The sequence below is a fragment of the Thermobia domestica genome, chromosome 6, assembly GCF_964235325.1.
Source record: "Thermobia domestica chromosome 6, izTheDome1.hap1.1, whole genome shotgun sequence".
NCBI classification, from domain to species: Eukaryota; Metazoa; Arthropoda; class Insecta; order Zygentoma; family Lepismatidae; genus Thermobia; species Thermobia domestica.
The window spans coordinates 32,161,585-32,181,871 of NC_137459.1; the positions used below are offsets into that span (position 1 = coordinate 32,161,585).

Consider the following 20,287-nt stretch of genomic DNA (forward strand, 5'->3'; position numbering starts at 1 on the left):
TTGCAGATTATTTTGCCTTCATTTGGTCACAGGAGTTGGAGACAGGACCACGCACATTCTAATACAGTCTCGTGCATACTCAGTAAAAGTTGGGTATGGCAACATCTATATGTTGCCCAGAAGAAATGATTCACGGGTTGGAAAGCACGTTGAGTAAAATGAGTAATGTGTGGGCAGGCACTGTTCTGTTAAAATAGACAATTTCCTTGCTGGCGTAAAAATGACGATACAACGGATTTAATGATGTGCTAGATGTTCACTGAATGGCCAATAATTCATGTGAACTGTTGAGACGGGGGTGATTGCAGGGCATGGTTCTTCTTACAATTGTTTGGCAGTGGTTCTATGTGTCGCTGACGTATACACATTGGAAAGCACCACTCACCTAGTCGACGTCACGTATGCAAACAATCATCATTATAACCGTATCGGAAATGGTTCTTAGAACTAAACATTATAGGTTTTCAGTTATATTTCAATTTCGCAATACCATTGAAAGATGTATAGACGTTGACAAGGTTCAATAAAAGTCTGGTAAGTAAGACCTGTGGCTGCTGTTCTCTGTCCAATAAATTGATATAGATTGTTTCTTTGCTGACACGGCATGTGCAACATTCTTTCTAATATGTGACGCTCTTGGCATGAGATCTGCAATTGCAACTTCTCTTATGCAGAAATCTACAACACGAATGTATACCACTACCGTTGGGAAGAAAGTTGACGTATCCGTGCACCTTCCTAGGGTCAATGACGTTAACAATGCTCAATAACAGGCACATCCAGTACATTGCGTTGCACAATAGTACCTAACGATTACCCCACCGCCCGCAGCTGCATGATATGCCCTCGATCAAACTCTAGTAACTGCACAAGCTGAAGTCGAGTATGCCGTCTTAGATTGTCTAGACGTTCTTAATGAAATTGACGCACATAAGTCATTTATACAATTCTAAGAAATCTTTCAGAGGCTGTGATGGCTCAGCGTTAGAGTGCTAACCTCTGGTGCTGGGATTCCTGGTTCGATCTCAACTTTCCGGCCCATGAGTTATATGGTAGACAAATACTCTGTACGTGGGTTTTCTCAGAGTTTACAAGTTTCTTCCAAATACCCACTTTTGTCATCCAAATATTCGTTCATTATCATCATCACGGTCTCTCTTGGCCTCAGAGTATAATTGTGGAACGTTCAACTCAAAACAAAATTTAAGAAACATTTCAGGATGCAGGTAAATGCGTTTAATTTCCAACAACATTGTCAGAGAGACGCATTGTTTTCATGATTTTGAAGTATATAATGGTCCCTGGAGGATAATCATCTTATTCTTAGTGAGTAAATTTAATGAAATTTACACTTCCTTAATAAAAATAACACTTCAGTCATTGATATATGCAAAAGCCACTTTCACGTCCACCCTTAATAGTTGCACTAGTAAATATTATACAAGTGCATAACAAAAACGTTCATCATAACGCAATCTCAAAATTTAATCAAAATAATTTGAACGAAACTCCTCTTTACTCGACTTAGACTTTCGTTTATCCGTATACTCCTTCAAGATATCTGAACTATTCTTAACCGAATTTAACATATCTGAACTATTCTTAACCGAATTTAACATATCTGAACTATTCTTAACCGAATTTAACATACCTGAACTATTCTTAACCGAATTTAACATATCTGAACTATTCTTAACCGAATTTAACATATCTGAACTATTCTTAACCGAATTTAACATATCTGAACTATTCTTAACTGAATTTAACATATCTGAACTATTCTTAACCGAATTTAACATGTCTGAACTATTCTTAACCGAATTTAACATATCTGAACTATTCTTAACCGAATTTAAGATATCTGAACTATTCTTAACCGAATTTAACATGGTGATTTGAGAGCACGCACTGAGTGTTGTAAGGATTTGCAGGTCTCGATCGGACATACCATTCGGGTATAATCACTGAAAAAAAAACGGGGTGTCCATAAACTTAACATTGGAAAAGCATTTGACACGCGAATTCTCATTGTAAACAATGAAAAGTATAATTTTCAGCATTAAATATAGGGCGAAGCCCTTTTTCGTTTTGTTCTGCGAATATAAGATTTCAAACCAATCATGCTCTTAGCAGATATGCCAAATTTAGCTATTTGCATATTGTCTTTTTTCATGAAAACAACTGATACTCTAAAATATGCTTTGAATAATGAATAAAGGTCGATAACCTCGCACCAAATTTGCAATTACCGCATACCTAGTTTTAAATATATTGGAAATGTCAGGAAACGAGTTAGTGCTATTAATATCTGCATATAGTGATAGGATCAATGATTGAAGGAAGAACGATCAGTATGCAATTTCACAACATTCTACAGAAGCACCACCTACATATATTATGAAGTCTATTATTGTTGAAAATGTTCATGTTAAAATATAAGTAGCAATGGACACAGAAATAAGAGGAGTAACGCTAGTAGAACGTTTAGAGTAGGAATTGTCAGTTCGCCACTGCTGAAACGTAAATATCAAGCATTATTTTAATGAACGGTTTATACATGGAACTGATTTCGTATTGTTCGTCTCTAAACTTTATATAATATACATTATGTCTAACCTTGTCTCGACTTCAATAAATCGTTGAAACATCTCTGATTGAATGACCAACATCAGCTTGAAAAACTCGAGAGCTCCCAATTGCGACTTACGAATGCTAACTACTAGCCTGTAACGAGTTTTGAGCTACAATACTGATTAATGTCATTGTTTCCGTAATTAAATCCAAGTCTCACCATGGTTCCCCGATGTTCGACAGGTACTACTTGTCCCAGCCTTCTTGTAGGTTGCACTATTCATTGTGAGCTTTCGTACATTCTTATCTGGATGGAAGACAATTATGTAGACTTTAGGTGAATATAAGCATGCGAGTGCCACAGACGCGCTTAGACTGATGGCCACACACAATGTCGTAATTTGTATCTGAAATAAAAGGAGAAAAGGGATCAGTTTCATTAATTATTTATGCAGTAACTTCTAAGGAATTAAAATTAAGGCTCACTTAGTATATATACACATAGCAAAACTTACATATATATAAGTAAACTATAATAATTTTATAGAGCCTTTCTATATCAACTGTGCCCTTGCTGGCGCTGCTGTCGATATGTGATTTCCCGTACCTCCCTCGAAAGAGGAGTGACAAGTTGCTGCGACCGAGATCTTTCAATTGTTGGATGCGGACGTGTTGCCACAATGAATTATTTCACGGACTTCGCCGTGCACTGTATTGTTAGCCATTCTAAGTAGCGTACGATCTTCATTCGTTAAGATCAACTGAATGACAAATTGGCAATACAGCTGAGGTCACTCGCTTCTTTTCCTTAAGCAAAGGGATGATTTTCTCTGTAAGAGGGTAGCGGAGATGGGTCGGGAGTATGTTTCACATATTTCCTAGGGCACATTTGAATAAAAAAGGCTATAAGTATGTTAATTGAATTGAAAATTGAATACATCATTATATCCGTTACTTCAGTGAATGTTAGTGATAGCAAAGTATTGGTACGCAGTAACTTTTAACATTGCATTTTGGCCAGTGATTTCTCATTAAAAGAGAGGGAAAGTTTAATATTGTAAGTAAAACAAAACATAATCAATAAGTGGACTGGAAAATGAATGTAAAAGTAAGTGCTACCAGCACAGCTACTCCATTCTTCGTGTCTCGTTCAATTTATTTATTTATTGATAGAGAAACTAATACTACAGGTAAATATACCAATTTATAGTATTCAGAAAAAAAACAGATAAACACACAATTTATAAATTTTAATAACTAGTTAATCGTCAATTCTCTCAATTAAAGAATTTACCGCTTTTTTTTAATTCAGGGAAAGACATTCTGAATATATCAATATTTGGATCAACCACTCAAAGTGTGTTATAGAGCTCACACATGCTCTAAACACATGGTATTTTTATTATATTGATTTTCAATGTTCTACAGTGAAATAATCCAGCTTTGATACGTGTACTGTCGTTAGGAACTTTAAAAGATTCAAGCAATTGCGACAATTGTATTTTGTTGTTTGGAATTTTGAGTAGAAGGCAGGGTAACCAAATTTTCCTTCTGCTGTCGAGGGATACAATGTGCAGTTGTTTAATTTAAAATTTAAATGTTCCAAATTTAGGATATATGCTTGTTGCCTTGAAAACTAAGTACCTGGCGAATTTTGATTGTATCTTTTTTTTTCTTACAGGGTTCGAGATGTCTGCAGTGTATTCCAGTTTCGACTTAACGATTGTGTTATATATCGTTTTTAATGTGTCTTGTTTCTTAAAACCCTTTCGAGTTCTTATCATGTATTCCAGGTTTCTATAAGCTTCGCTCGCATTCTTTTAAACACGATTGGAAAATGTTAGTTTCGTGTCAAAAGTGACCCGAATCCGATATATACCGATCACAGAAAACATCAGTACCACGTACTTAATATATGGCACGTTCATCTTTGATCACAGGACAGCAGCAATACGGTTTGGCATGCATGCAATGATGCTTTGTTGGGTGGCTGAATACATGGCGTACCACATCTGGCACACGGAAATCACTTAATGCATGTAAATTGTGCGAAGGGGCCAATGACCTAGGATCTGACGTTTAATGATATCCTCTTCAATTGGGTTAAGAAGATCGGATGCGTTTGGGAGCCAAATAAAGTTCACCACTGTGCTCCACGAATCGCTGCAGCATAACGTTCGATTTGTGATAAAAAGCATTTCTCTGTTGAAAGATGTTATTGCCAGCTAGAAATATAGCTGGAATTAACGGATATAGATATTCAGCAATGGCCTGCCAACAGCTAGGAGCCATCACAATAACCTTCACACGCACTATTAGGTCCATGGATGATTATGTGAAAGTTTCTCAAATAATAAAGGATCAGCACGCACTTGTCGTTGTCCTCGTTTCGAACAGCTGTTTCCTAGGAGAACGACGGATTTTGACCCAGACAACGATATGATGGTAGTATCGTGATTCATTGGACCATGCTACATTATGCCATTGCTTTACAATTCAATGACGACGGGCACGTACCCATTTTAATTCGGTATCGATGATGTTGTGTTGTTAACATCGATACACCTATTAAATGTCGGTTGCAGAGGTCCATATCTCAGTGTATGGTGAATTGTGTGCTAAGACACACTCGTATTTATACACTGTTGAAATGTGCTGTCAATCGTGCCACCTACTTCCATAGTCTATGACATTACACACCGAAGTATGGCCACTCTTCTCTTGCCATTTGGTCCTAGTTTCACGTTTATTTTCCTACCTTTGAAAAACACTAATTACGACAGCAAGAAAATACCCGACAAGTTGTACTCTTTCCGAAATGCTTGTTTCTAGTCCTCTGGTCATCAAAATCGATTCCATCGAGCTGTGATATATCCAGGGCCTTCCCCATTATACGCACATGCATCACACTAGTTAATTGAGTGACATTCCTTGTACTGTAGGGCGAGAGGTTCTGATATGTCCTCTGCCTCTTACGTCAGTCCAACGATTTCGTTCGAAAAGCAGATGGTTGGCCGTAATGTTTTGGCTGGTAAGTATTTTCTTTTTCATCTGTCGCAAGATAAAATGTTACTTTTCCCTTCTCCGTTCTTTTTCGTCGTCTTATTAACATATTTTATATTTACAACAATTGAATGATACGACTAATTTTATATTGCGTGATTGATCAAAGTTAGAAATCTTGTTTCAACATAGTAACAAACACTCAAATTAAAGTAAATTCGAGAAACCAACTGTATCAACTTTAGTAAATAAGGCATGGCTTTCACTGCCAAACACTACACAAATAGTATTTTACAAGATACGAGATCTAGCCAAAAAAAATCCTGGAATTGTTATAGTTTTGGAATTTTTGACACAATCACAATGAATCTGGTACACTGTTGTCCTTACGTTGTCTAATTATGAATTTGACAAGTGTGAACACGTCATAACAAACAGAGTACGAGTAGTGTAGCTTAAAGGAGGGGTGTGTGGTGATCCGTTGGCTCAATTTCACAAATCCAGCAGCGTGCAAACATCAAGTTCGTGTGCAAATTGAAAAAAAACAATCTGCATCAGAAACTTTGACAACCTTAAAAAAATGGTTTAACATCACCGGATGTTTTACCCTTCCCAAAGCTAAAAATGGACCTCCTAATATACCTGTTTCGCCAACGTAGGAGATGTCTAAACCAACGCGACAGGTGAACTTCGGAATATACCAGAAGAGGACTTTCGCCGGTGTTTCCAACAATTGTGGAAGCGGTAAAGCAAGTGCGTGTGAATTCGACGGTACCTGCTTTGAAGGCGATGAAGTAACTGTGTGCTTATCTTATGGTAATAAAGACCTACAAAAAAATCCGGAAATTTTTGACGCCCCTTGTATATACATACATAAGGTGGGACTGTAATGACTGTTAATATGACATTTGGTTACCGCTTTTTTATTGTAGTATGCTGAATTATTTCAATTATATAAAAGGAACCATATTTTTTGAAATTGAAGTAAATTACATTTCAGGGGTGCACAAGTCTTATCGTCATTTCCATCAGAAGATCTACTCCTTCACTGGAGATCGTTCCACGTCAATGGCTATATTATCCTCTGATGAATTAGTCATACTTGATTTTTGTCCCAACAGACCACTTTCACGTATTCGCTATAGTTGTTATCAGTACCTTGTCCGAAACGGTAAGACTATTACAATTATAATCCAGAGTTTTCACTATAATCCATTATTATTATTATTATTGTTATTACAGTGAAACTTATACTAACGGACATCTCTATAAAGCGGACACCTCCCTTAACAGATATATTTTGTAATCCCCAAACACTGTACTACGAAAAATCATATTGGGAAACCTCTCTAAAGCGGACACTCTCTAGTACGGACACGGTCAGTCTCTTCAGTCCTTTATATGTATTATTTACCTCCGTATTACGGACACTTTCTCTAGAAATAAGTTGAAAAGTGTAGTAAAAATACATTTTTAGTAATTCATACATGTGTCACCAAGGAAGCATTGTGACAACATATTGCCCCCTGAACTGTCTGCTCAGCAACCCATATGAAGCGTCTCTGTTTATTTTATTTTATTTACTTATTGTCAACACAACAAGCTATAGCCCAATTACAGTGTTGTAAATTACGCAATTACATGTTCGTAACTCTTGATAACATAACTTGAGTTCACAACTCTTGATAACTCATTATAATGGCATTCCGAAATTTCTTAGGCGACATATCACATATATCAAATTCATTGTTATTTGTGCACAAGGACATAACAACACTCTTATGTCCTTTGCTTGCATCCCACTCCCACCCAAGCTGTTTAGACACAAAAGTGGTTGACAGTTGGCCGCCGTTTGGGATGACACGTTATTCTACTGTTCCGTTGGAATCTCTAACCAACCAGAAGACAAGTTTAGTATGTTTCGCCCTCAGTTACGTATATTGTCTCAAAAAGGACATTTCAGGATTGCAATTACCCCACAGATTGAAGCGCCATACTGAAAACGAAGGAAGTGCTGATAAGTGTAACGTGCAGAGAAGTATAACATGTTATTTTCATATTGTGCCTCGAACATAGAGTATTGAATGACAGAGGATAATGCAGGTAATATTCGTAAATACGTGATTCATGCAAAAATATTTTTTTCTAATTCCATATTACCTTGCTCACCAATTTACATAAGAACATATTGAAACCTCTTTTTAAGGCGGACACCTCTCTATAGCGGACAATTTTTTTATTTCCCACTGCTGTCCGCTTTAGAGAGGTTTCACTGTATTATGATTATTTGAAAAAAAAAGTTAAACGTATCGTTAGTTCATATTATAAGCAGCCAAACAAGTATTGACTAATATAAACGTTCGTCATATAGAAATCCTAATACAGAACATAACTTTGCTACTATTGAACGGCAACAATACTAACAAAACTGTACTGCGGACTTCCATGACAACTTATTGAAATGAGTACCCCAGAAAAACTGATTGTATGTCTTACAGCCTAAAGGATGATGCTAATAAGAATCGTGTCAAACGAGTAAGAGAGGGTGTAGCCAGTTGCGTAAGAAAAATAAGATAAGATGAACTGGCCACGTGGAACGGTTTCCGGAGAAGAAGCATATCTTCTGATGGAAATGACGATAAGAGATGTGTACCCCTGAAATGCGCTTCATGAATTTGCTCTTAATTACCTACAGCTTTTTTTTTAAATGAAAGAGCTGTTTTACAAAAAAAAAAGCACGGATATAGAACATTTTATGCTCTTGTTATTCGCTATTGCTTTCTTTATTTTTAATAAATAAATTAAAATCAGTTTTATTTTAATTATTCAAGCAATATTTCAGCTCACTAAAGAAGGTTTCTTGCATTCTGCTCATTGAATCATAAAATTAAATTCTGCCGCATTTTAACGTTTACCTTGCTTCCTACATAATTTACAAGTATGCATATATATATATATATATATATATATATATATATATATATATATATATATATATATATATATATATATATATACAAGAAAAGGTTTGTATGTATCATGCTGTTTCATACTTGAAATTTTTTTCCGGCTTAATTACTTTTCTTTGGAGCGGAAATCAGACATTATATCTCATCTGCATTCATTAGGTCAGTACATTTAGAAATTGTAGTTTAAACAACAGAATAGCGTCTAATATTACTCTTATTGTTTTACAAGGGTCATTGCAAAGACAAAACATGAAAAAAATATAATATTTGGAAACAATTATACTGGCAACAATTAGGATTGTCATTTGATAATTTGATAATTAGAGAATTGCATTACTTTGCAGCTCAAATCACGTATGAACTTGAACCATCTAAGTTTAGTTGCATGTTCGCTTGATTCCAGCTTATCACTTCTTTTCTGAACCAGAACAATAGTGCGCATTTAAATGTACCATCCCATCAATCCCATCGGTTTTCGATGCACAGATATATCAAATCGAAGACAATAATACTTACCATCTACTTGTGCAGAAGTTTTTATTGTACATAATGTCCAATTACATCCTAAAGTTTAGGATAAATTATTTTATTTCAAAACACATGTTCAACTAAATCTAACATGGTGTGGGAGAGGGTGGTAGGAATTAAATAAAATGTATAGTTTACGTCCAACGCTTGCGTATTTTATACTAAAGAAGACGGATTTTAATTGAAGCGGTGTGCAGGGTCTCAGATTCGATTATCTATGGGGACAGTCGGTCAGAAAAATGTAAAAGCATTTTCAGGTCATCCATTCTGACAGTGAGGAAGGTTTTCGTGGTTTGTCCACAATTATAACAGGCAAATGCCGGGATGATACCGAACATAATGCTCCCGATCCACTTGCTTCTTCCCTCCCCATTCCCCGGCCAGTGTGGTCGCCGAGGGACGTCATCTTTTGTGCGCGACGGCCTAATATGGCCATAGATTCCGAAAACTCAGAAACATAATCTTTAATCATAATTAATGGAAGTAAATCATTTTAAAGGTAGTAAAGACATTAACAAAATTTTACTATTTATTACTTAAACATTGTGATTAAGTTTCGTGCTGTTCATTAGGGTGGTTTTTAATCTTCGACTTCCGAATTTCTTAGTTCCGAACCCCTAAACTTGTTCCGTGTCGGTCAAAATTAACCCATGAACAAAATGCTCAATTGAAAAAAAAAAGGACCCCCAAGCGACCTAAACTTCTGATTACATTTACAACATAGTATAGTATATGAAAAAGTTTGGAATGGACTCTTATAACTTCGAAATGACTTAAGGGAAATGGATCATATTTTGGATGGAGGTAGATTCACACCTGGAACTGAGTAGTACCATCATGGTGACTATCTTGAAGTCTGCCATCTTGGATTCAGACCCAAAATTTCAAACAGAAATGGGGTCGTGTGACATATCGTTTTGAGCTAGCTTTTCACCGCAAACATATATATCTGCCTTTATTTTCCACTTATCTCTAATGTTATAATAATTACCACCTTTGGAATATAAATATGCACATGGGTTATTTAGTGCAACGATACCGGAATGCGATAGTGTCAAAAGTTATAAGATGTGGGTACTTCAGCTGCAAGTTAGGGTGACAAACTAGCAATATTTGTAAGTTTTAACGGCGAAGACCAATTATTAGATATCCCTGAAATACCATCATTTACAGGAGAAGCACAAGCTACAGTTGTTTATGGAGCAGTAGAGAATGGAACATACAACACAAAATACAAAAGTTATGCTTCTATGCAATTGCAAGCAACACAGGCAGAATACATGACGCCTGTACAAACTAGTGGTGGGCACAAAAACCGGTTTTTCGGTTTTCAGTGTTTAGAAAAAAAAATAATTTTCAAAAAGAAAAAAAAAACGAAACTGGTTCGGTTTCTCACCGGATTCGGTTTTCTTCAAAACCGATTCCGTTTGTTTTAAATTTGTTCTATTTCTGACCAGAATAGTGTTTCGTTGTTCACCGGAAACCGAATCCGTTTCCACAGAAATAGTTTTATGTGTTTTCCAAAAGTTTTCACTGAAACCAGTTTCGGTGAAAACGGAAACCGTTTTTTTGGAGAAAGCCGAAATGTCGGTTTTTCGGGTTTCGTTTTTTCTAGAAACCGGTTTCCAGTTTTTACAAGAAACGGTTTTGGCCATCCCTAGTACAAACCTTGAGAAGAAGTTTGCAGGTGATTTACTGTACAGCTCACAGATGACGAGAAGAACCCTAAAAGAGGGTTAGCGGGGAAACGTCAGCGACACGGTCAAGTCAATTTTCGTTTTTTGAGGTGTGGTCTATACTTAGATGTCGTCTGCTACTCCGGGTAGTTATCTGTGTGCTATTCCGTGGTGTCATTTGAAACCCCCGTGCGAAAAGTGGGCGAGCCCATACCTACGTCACACTACTTCTGCTAGGGTTCTTCTCGTCATCTGTGAGCTGTACCTACCGTGCCGACATCACATGTTCGAATTACTTCTTCAAAGCAGTTTCCACGCAGTAATGGATGATGCTATTGCGCCAGTACAAGTTCCAAGCCTGGAGTGCTTTTGTTTGAAAGATTTAGGCAATATTGTCCATCGACAAAACCAATTACCGAACTGGGATACATGATGCTACGGAAGATATCCGTGGCAGTATGCTGGGATTTATACAAGAGATACACAAGAGTCACCACAGAGGTGGCTATAATGTTTCTCTATGGTATTTCTGGTGTATTTGTTGTTGATTTATGAGATGGATATGACCTTTCTAGGCGGCACCCTTCCACAATAAGTTACATTTCGCATTCCTGGAACTATGAGCCATGTTCGGTGGATGGCAAAGGCTTTACATGCGTTCAAAATATATTTGTTCCAAGATCAATTTGAACTCACAAGAAAAGAAACTAATTAAGTCAAGGGGCTCTGCATTTTCCTTGTCCGAATTTATTCACAAGCTTCTTTCCTTAAACCATTGGCTGTGAAAGCTCCGTATCACGATTACAAGTTTTTTTTTTCTTCTAGAAATTACTCGAACACAAAGAAGTAGATCCAGAAACTATTAATTGTGCGGTACAAAATTCGCTAACTATTTATTGTATATGTCGCCAGAATTTGCCGAATTGGCATTCTTTAATAGCAAAGTTCCGCAACGCATGACAGAAAAAAAAATCGTCTCTAATATAACGGAAGTACAGAAGAGTATGATTTGCAAAACCAAGTAACGTGATACTCTATAAATAGTGCAGAAGTAAACACTATCAAAGAAAAAAATCTCCGAATTTGTTTCCGCGGATTCGGAAACATGTTTCTCATTTTTTCTTTCTTTTTTTTTTGATACTTTTTTTTAAATGCCTATCTACCTGGAAGCAAGGTGAAAACCTTCAACGTAGGTTGAAGGTATTTAAGCAGCTTATGTTGGTGAACGATGTGGCAGAGACAGGGGTGAATCTGATACAAGAATATGGGAGCATTCTAACCAAGGACGAGAAAAAAGTACGTACTTCAGATCATCAGGGGACACAGGAAAAAGTATCCAGGTACTACAAAAATTGATCTTTTTTTTTTATGAACCAGTAAAATGTGGCTAGTTATTCACAGTATTCAGCTTATATTATTATAGACACTATAAACCTTCATTATATTAATTATGCATCTTTGCGTGTGGCCCCGCGTAGCGTAGTCGCTAACGCTCTCGCCTTCGGTGCGAGCGGTCCCGGGTTCGATTCCCGGTGGGGTCACTCGGTCGAAAAAGTGTAACAGCTTTTTCAGGCCAGACACCCTGAATGAGGTTTTCCTGGGTTTTCCTCATTCACACCAGGCAAATGCCGGGGTGGTACCTAACTTATAGGTCCCAGGCCGCTTCCTTCCTTCCCCAATCCTTTCTTCCTTCCCTTTCCCCGGATTGTGTGCTCGCCGAGGGACGTCATCCCTCAAATCGTGAAGGGCTAAATGGCCTTAGATGCCGAAAGCCCAGAAATCCAAAATATCCTATCCTATGCATCTTTGCGCACCATAAGACAGGGTTACTTTGCACCAGAATTAAAGAATTAAAGAGTTTAAAGAAATCTCATTTAACTTACAAACGTAATGATTTAGAACGCCGTATTATAAAAATACAATAGCTATATATATATATATATATATATATATATATATATATATATATATATATATATATATATATATATATATATAAGGAAAACATTTGCGCAAGTGCATTCATTAGTGAACATTTATAATGACCATAGTTATTGAAATATAAACTTTGGTGCAAAGTTACTCCATAGATGGGGTTACTTTGCACAACACGCAAACAGTACGTTCAACATACGAACCCAATATTTCTGTGCAATGTTTTGCCTTCAGTATTTATACATCTCACTTCCTGCATAAAACTGCATGCAGTCTACAAATATTGATATTGGAATGATGGTACTGGTATCAGTACTTAGTATGAATTATCGATATGTGCAAAGAAAATTATGTATTTTCTGGTACCGGCACAGGAACCACATTCTGATAGTTTAGCATATGCCTCACAAATATGCCAATTCAGGAACAGAAAAAAAAATCGCTGTGAACTGATTTGCTTTCTTTGCTCTTTATGTTCAAGAATATCATTCCAAACATAATGTGCCTTATGTAGAGTCGTTTTGACGTGTTATTAGAGTCATACTAAAGGCCAGACTACTGCAGGAAACATATGTTAGTCGAACTCTTTAGTATGGTACTAATCACGCGTCAGAATGACTCTGCAAAGGGCCCATTGAGTCGAATATTTAGGAGTTTGGGGCCCTCAGGCTGAAGCCCACCCCAATTTTATGATAAAAAAAAAATCTAATGTTACTGATTCCTGTGCGTGTAAATTTCAAGATCCCCAAAGGATAGTGATTTCTAAAATAAATAAATAAATAAATCAGCTTTTCTGAGTGAAGCCCTTCTCAAACTAATTTTCTGGATCTGTTCGTAATTTACTTTCCAACAAGAAACCCATTCCAGCATCTACCTAAATAGGAAATTTATCCAAAATTAGAAAGCAGGAGGTACCAGCAGTAGTAACTTCCTATCTCTAAGGGGATTACTTTGGACCGGTGCAAAATAACCCCGATTAGAGGTTGAAACTACCTTCTCCCAGTATTCCTGTTGGTATGGCTTTAAAACGTTTCACATTTCAATTTTAACTATTGCTTCAAAGTCCCATTATACACAGTAGTATTCTACGAAACTGACTTAACTTCCACGAAAATTCTTATAGGCGACAACTTTCAAATTGTGGCGGCCTTTACAGTGACCGTTTTCCATACCTCTGCAACAACAAACCCTGCCGCTAATTAGAACTGATGTTAAACGCCAACATTATAGCCAAAATACAGTTAGATGTTCTATCTTACGGTGGCACTTGAAAGTTCCTCTTTACAGTTCATTGTTTTACCGACAGAGGACTGTCAAACTCTTTTCATATTTTGTGCAAAGTAACCCCTGATATGCAAAGTAACCCCGTTTTACGGTACTTCACGTAAATAATTTCTACGTAAGTTGGTATTCAGATCAAGTGCTTTTTTTACATGATAACATATACGGTGTATTGTTATTGCTTCAGTGTTACTTTTAAATACCTCTTTTCAGAAACTTATGTATACTATGAAAAAATCAATATTGAAGGATATTACGCGGTTATTATTAAGGTAATAATTATGGCATGATCAGAAGTGAAAAGCTACCCCAAAACGATATGTCACACGACACCATCTATATTTAAAGTTTTGAGTCTGAATCCAAGATGGCGGACTTTAAGATGGCCACCATCATGGTGCTACTAAGTTTCAGACGTGGGCGTATCTCCACTATCTCTGTCCAAAATATAATCCCTTTCTCTTCAGCCATTCCAAAGTTAAAAGAGTCTGTTCCAAACTTTTGCCATATACTATAGTAACTTTTGCCATATTGTAAATGCATTGAAAAGTTTAGGTCGCTTGAGGGTCGGTTGAATATTTTTCAATTGAGCCAATTTTTTTTTCATTGATTAATTTGGTTCGAAATGGAACCAATTTAAGGGTTATGAGCTAAGAAATACGAGATTTTTTTTTATCCATATAATTAAGGAAAACCCTATTGTTTATACTACTTCCGAATTCGGAGAAAGAATATGAGTTGAGCATTTGTCGCCTCGTATACAACATATGGTCTAGGGAAATTGATATAACTAAAGTGGTAGTAAATGTTAATTACTACCGTTTGCATTCGAGTAATAAAAGTAAAAAAAAAAAGAAAAAAACTATTCCTTCTGTATTTAATCCAAATAAATACCACTTCTTACTATTTATTACTGATTTTGTTTATTTTTTTTGTTTTTTTTTTCTTTTCTGCTATTTACGCGGATCAGCGTTGGGAACATAAATCGTAGATTACAACCATTTACGATTTGAATAAGGAAATTAGGATCGAGATGGAACCTTCTTCAGAGGCTGAATCAATTGTAAGATATTTCTTCCCGATATATCTAACATATTTTACTCCGATACATGTCAAAAGACAGACCGACGATCGACTGACAGATCGGGGTTGCCTCTACATGACTTCTTACTTATGTATATTGTGCAATCTGCATGATTTGTTTGCAAACGCCTAATATGCGATTCTATTTACAAACATCAACCATGTGCGTCTTACTATGGATTACTACGGTTGCAGAGGAAGAGACAACAGGACACCACTGGTCACATGAGGACAAGGAAACGGCAGCGCCACTGTCTCACCTGGTGCACATGTATAACGGAGAGGATTCCAAGAAAAGACATCAGTCTGCGACTGGCCATCCTTCCTTTAGCTTGCTCTGGAGCTCTAGGAGATACTTAACCCAAAGCCTCTAGTTTGCTTAAAACTCTAGGCTTCCCCTCACCCATCTTAGCTTGCACGAAGCTCTGTTGGACATTCTACCTTCAGTCACCTAGCTTGCTTCGGATCTCTGCGACTCTTAACCCCCTCACTGCTTGCACGGAGCAGTGGGGATTCAAAAATCCTCCACACCTGGCTTGCTTCGGAGCTCTAGGCTTCCTCTCATCCCTCTTAGCTTGCACGAAGCTCTGTTGGACATCCTACCTTCAGTCACCTAGCTTGCTTCGGAGCTCTGTGACTCTTAACCTTCTCACTGCTTGCACGGAGCATTGGGGATCCTAAAATCCGCACCACCTAGCTTGCTTCGGAGCTTGTAGAGATAATGTCCTAGGCTGGTCGGATCTTGGTTCATCTCTCTTTACTCAGTAGTAGATAAATTACATTATAATATTTATTTTTGTAATGAACTGTTTATAGTAGATATTGTACATGGGAAAACGATTCTGGAATGTAATTTGCACTACCTATGCTCTACCTACACTTCCACAAGCAGAACTTTCCAATAACATCGTTTGAATCAAAAAAGAGAAATAAATAAAAAAAAGAAAAGAAAAGGGAAACACTAATTCTGAACGAGATGTGTGCAGAATGCAAATGACCTTCTAGCTAGCATTACCTGAAAATACGGTATATATTTGTTATCCTATATTAATATGCATATGGTATCCCGAAAAAATATGTATCGCTTTGCGATTTTAACGAATGATTGCTTTCGCAAGTAATGCATTTCCGTAACAGAAGTGATAATTGCGCAGACGCGTTGACGCAGGTAAAATGAATGAGTCTTGTCTCGTGGGGTTCGTAAAGAGCGCCTCCATTCTGGCAGATTTGATATTCTCGTTCTGAAGTTGGTTCCCTTAGCCATTAATAGCAACAGGAAGAATTATGCTATTATATGAAGCCCAAGTATATTAGGACACAGCGCTTTAATTTCCTTGTCACAAGGGATTCAGGTGCTTTTGCATCCGCGTCCTCATTAATGGAACCAAAGGTTTCGTAATCAATATCAGTGTACTCCTATTTCACCTTCATCTTTCTACGTTAAACTTTCGCCGACTGAACAGCTCTCACACATAGATGTATGCCTTTCAGCAAACTGGATTTATTCATTACAAGTAACCTAGATTTTTTTTTTGTTCTATGTAGTTCCTGAAAATAAATTTAAAAATACATTAAAAATAAAAAGGTTTAAATTGGGTAGATATATAGGGCCGTATGCAGACAAAAAGTCCGTATTTTCTTAATATATATATATATATATATATATATATATATATATATATATATATATAGATAGATAGATAGATAGATAGATAGATAGATACAAGGATTCCATCATCTGTGCCATTATTTTCAGATCAATGGAATCTATCTATTGGTATGTATCCAATCTTTCGATATTTTGGGTTGCAAATACCGTATGCGTAGGTTTTCTCAGTTTTTCTTCATTTACCCTCAATCCCTTTATTCCACCATTTCATTCATGCCCATCATAATTATCTCCTTAAATCTAAACAACATAATCGTCGGTCTTAAAACTGAAATATTTCGAAGTTTTTCTTGACACTTTTTTATTCCTTTAACACTAACATCATTATCAAATTTTAAGTTTGAGAATGTAAGTGAAGTGCAACATGATTGACAATTGCACGTCTTTGTAAATAATTTAGGACATGGAAATAATTCACAAGGCAATTGTACTTTGGCGAGCTCAACCAATAATTTCAACTATTTTAATCATGCCGTGCTACAACAGAGCTTACGGGGTTAGAGGTGGAGTGCAGCCATCTTGTGATATATTAATATATTTAATATAATATTAACATGTATTACAGTTTTCGTTTGTAAGAGGTGTGCTCGAAAAGAAACCGAACTTATGAAGCAGCGTGTCAACTAACGGAGTTCCCGCGCTGCGGCTACTCAGCGCATCTAACCGCCGGCTTAGACTACATATTACAGCCTGCCACGTTTCGCTATGCACCGTGCCAATGCGCATATCCACGTTTTGCTTATCATCTGCCGTTATCGAGCAAGACATCAGATTCCCGTTGCGCCCATCCTTCCTATTCTCCGGACATAGTCCCAGCAGATTTTTTTTTCAAACTTAAAATCACATTGATAGAGCGTCGTTTTCAAACCATAGGGGAAATTCAGGACAATGCGACACGAGATCTGTGTACCTTTCAAGAAAATGCGTTCCAGAAGGCTTTCCGGAAACGGCAGAAACTTTGTGAATGGTTTGTTGCCAGTAGATGGGACTACTTTGAGCGGGGCGTTGCTTAACCGCTCCCCGGATTAACCCGAGTTATTTCGTCTTACTAAGTAGGTCAGTTCTGGTCGAATTTTCTTCCCAAACGTGACTATGTTCTACACAAAATATCTCGTAATAAGTCACAAAAAAAAAAAAAAAAAAAAGGTCGAAGAAACAAAGTGCGAATTTACTCGTCCTGGTCCAAATTCAAGCAAATGCGGAAATCTCAATAACTCGGGTTGCTCCACTAAGATCTGGTTACTTCGAATAAAGTGGACCGGGAAGTGGTTAAAATGTTTCGTCAATGGACATCCGAAGTATATTGTTAAATAATAATATGGTTTCATATGACATATTTCGAATAAGGAGATAAATATGATCCAAAATGTTAAAAAAAAAAAAAAAATTCTTAAATGCTTTATTTCGAAAAATTGCTTAGATGAGTATCGCATCCAATTATTTCCACAGTTTCAATTAGATGTAAACCTCATAATGCTATTTAAAGGAATTTAAAATTTTAATATTTTCCAAAATTACAAAAGACTCCGTGGGTAGAAATTACAGTACTGCTAAAACAATGACTCATTTGTGAGATTACTTATTACTTATTTTTTATTTATTTATTATATTTTTTTTTATTTAATTATTCATTTATTTATTTTGCTTTTCTGCTTCTATAACATTGCCGTATTATTATTATTATTATTATTATTTATTTATTTATTTTTTTTTGTAAGTGCAATTACAAGCTCTTTCTGTTTAAGAAGAATATACAATTACAATCTCTTGCTTTTAAACAGGATAATAATTTATGTGTTTGACGTCACAACGTTCTACCTGCACTTTCTTTGCAGGTATTAGGAATTTTACTTCCTATTTTCTAACGATTTCTAAACTAAGTAACAATTAAATTTTCTATCATGTTTTCTGACATAAATTAACTACTTTCTACTAAATATGTGGCTAACATCTTTTTTTTTTAAAAAATAATAATAATAAATAAAACTACGCGTTGGTTTCGTAAGCAAAGTGACTATTGTTATATAACTTTTCATTTGATTCCGGGATTACTCAAGCTTCGAAATAGTTTGACGTCTAAAGCAATCACAAAATGTAGCTTATATTCCTCACAAATGATAAATATGTTTGCACCATATTGTGCGAGAAAAAATCATTAAAGAAATAATCAATTTTAGAAGAGTAATGCCGCTTAACACATCAAAGTCTCCGTAAAGAAGTATATACGAGGGGAAGTGAAAAATTCCCGGGACTGTTGTTCAAGTTTTGGCATTTGTGATGAAATCATAATGAATCTTGTACAGTAGAGTCCTTAAGTTGCCTAATTATAAAATTTGACAAATATTACCACGTCATAATAGGCAGTGCACGAGTTGTGTAGCCGAACGCAGGAGTGTGCGTGGTGAACAGTTGGTGTAGTTTCACAGATGGAGCAAAACGTGAACATCAAGTTCATGTCCAAATCGGAGAAAATATGCTTGAAAGGTTTTGATAGTCTTAAAAACAGTGTAGCACCATCGGATGTTTGGGTCTTCCCAAAGCTAAAAAAAAAAAAAAAAAAAAAGGCATTTTCCATTTCGCCTAAGCAGAAGAGATCAAAACCAACTCGATGGTTGAACTTCGGAAGATACCATAATAAGACATTCGTCAGTGTTTCCACCAATCACAGGAGCGGTGGAAGTTGTTTCAAAGGTGCCAACGTTGAAGGCAATCAAGTATGTATTTGTATTGTAGTAATAAAGAGCTACATCAAACTTCCAGGAACTTTTTGACGGTCCCTCATATAATTATAATTTATTCTCAAAGAATACACTCCTGAATTATACTTTCACTATATTTTTTTCGTATTACGAAAGAGATCATGGATATGAATAAATATATGTGTGTTACACATTTATTGATAAAAATAAACTACCCAATCTATATTAAGTATATTTAATTTTTAAAAAAAAATCGCAAAATATCAGTTTCTAACCAACTTTGAAAAACATTGTAATATATATATATATATATATATATATATATATATATATATATATATATATATATATATATATATATATATATATATATTGACATGATGATTCTGAAATTTCACATTGGAAACGATATGACTAAAAAAAAAAGAAAGACCCGTTTCCTTAGTGCTTCCTTGGGAAAATAATGCGATGAATACAGAATGAAGTTAGATCGATGGTGTGTAACTAACGTCACCCTTTGATGAAATGAGACAGGAACGAATAGAGAAGCTAAAGTGCCATAAAACCCTACTTTATAAACACACTTTAAGATATCAAAATTAACACATAATGTTATTAACAGTTAAGTATTGTATATCTTTTTTTTTTTTAATTCAGTTCTTAAAAATATGTATACAAGAATAAGCATACACGAAGATTATGTATTAAAGTTCGTTCCTGCAGCCTTTTCAGCTTCGTTCAAAATTGTGCTACAGACAGACCTGAAATGAACACTCTACACTAGTGCTATCATTTAACGGAAGAACATTTTATCCAATAAGAATAAATAGAAGTAATCGAGGTGAACAACGTTATATGCTTTGAAGGCAAATT

The 20,287-nt window shown here is 36.0% G+C and overlaps 1 protein-coding gene and 1 non-coding gene across 2 annotated transcripts in view; one reads left to right on the plus strand and one right to left on the minus strand.

The window, feature by feature from the left end:
* Positions 1–20,287, minus strand: part of mGluR (metabotropic Glutamate Receptor) — a 1,220,665-nt gene that overhangs the window by 18,019 nt on the left and 1,182,359 nt on the right. The window contains exon 10 of the mRNA XM_081761481.1: positions 2,792–2,978. Within this exon, the coding sequence (XP_081617607.1) occupies positions 2,792–2,978 (187 nt within the window). The remainder of the gene's footprint in view (positions 1–2,791; positions 2,979–20,287) is intronic.
* Positions 12,214–12,288, plus strand: TRNAR-UCG (transfer RNA arginine (anticodon UCG)). The gene has a single exon. It is a non-coding gene; the product is annotated as a tRNA-Arg (tRNA).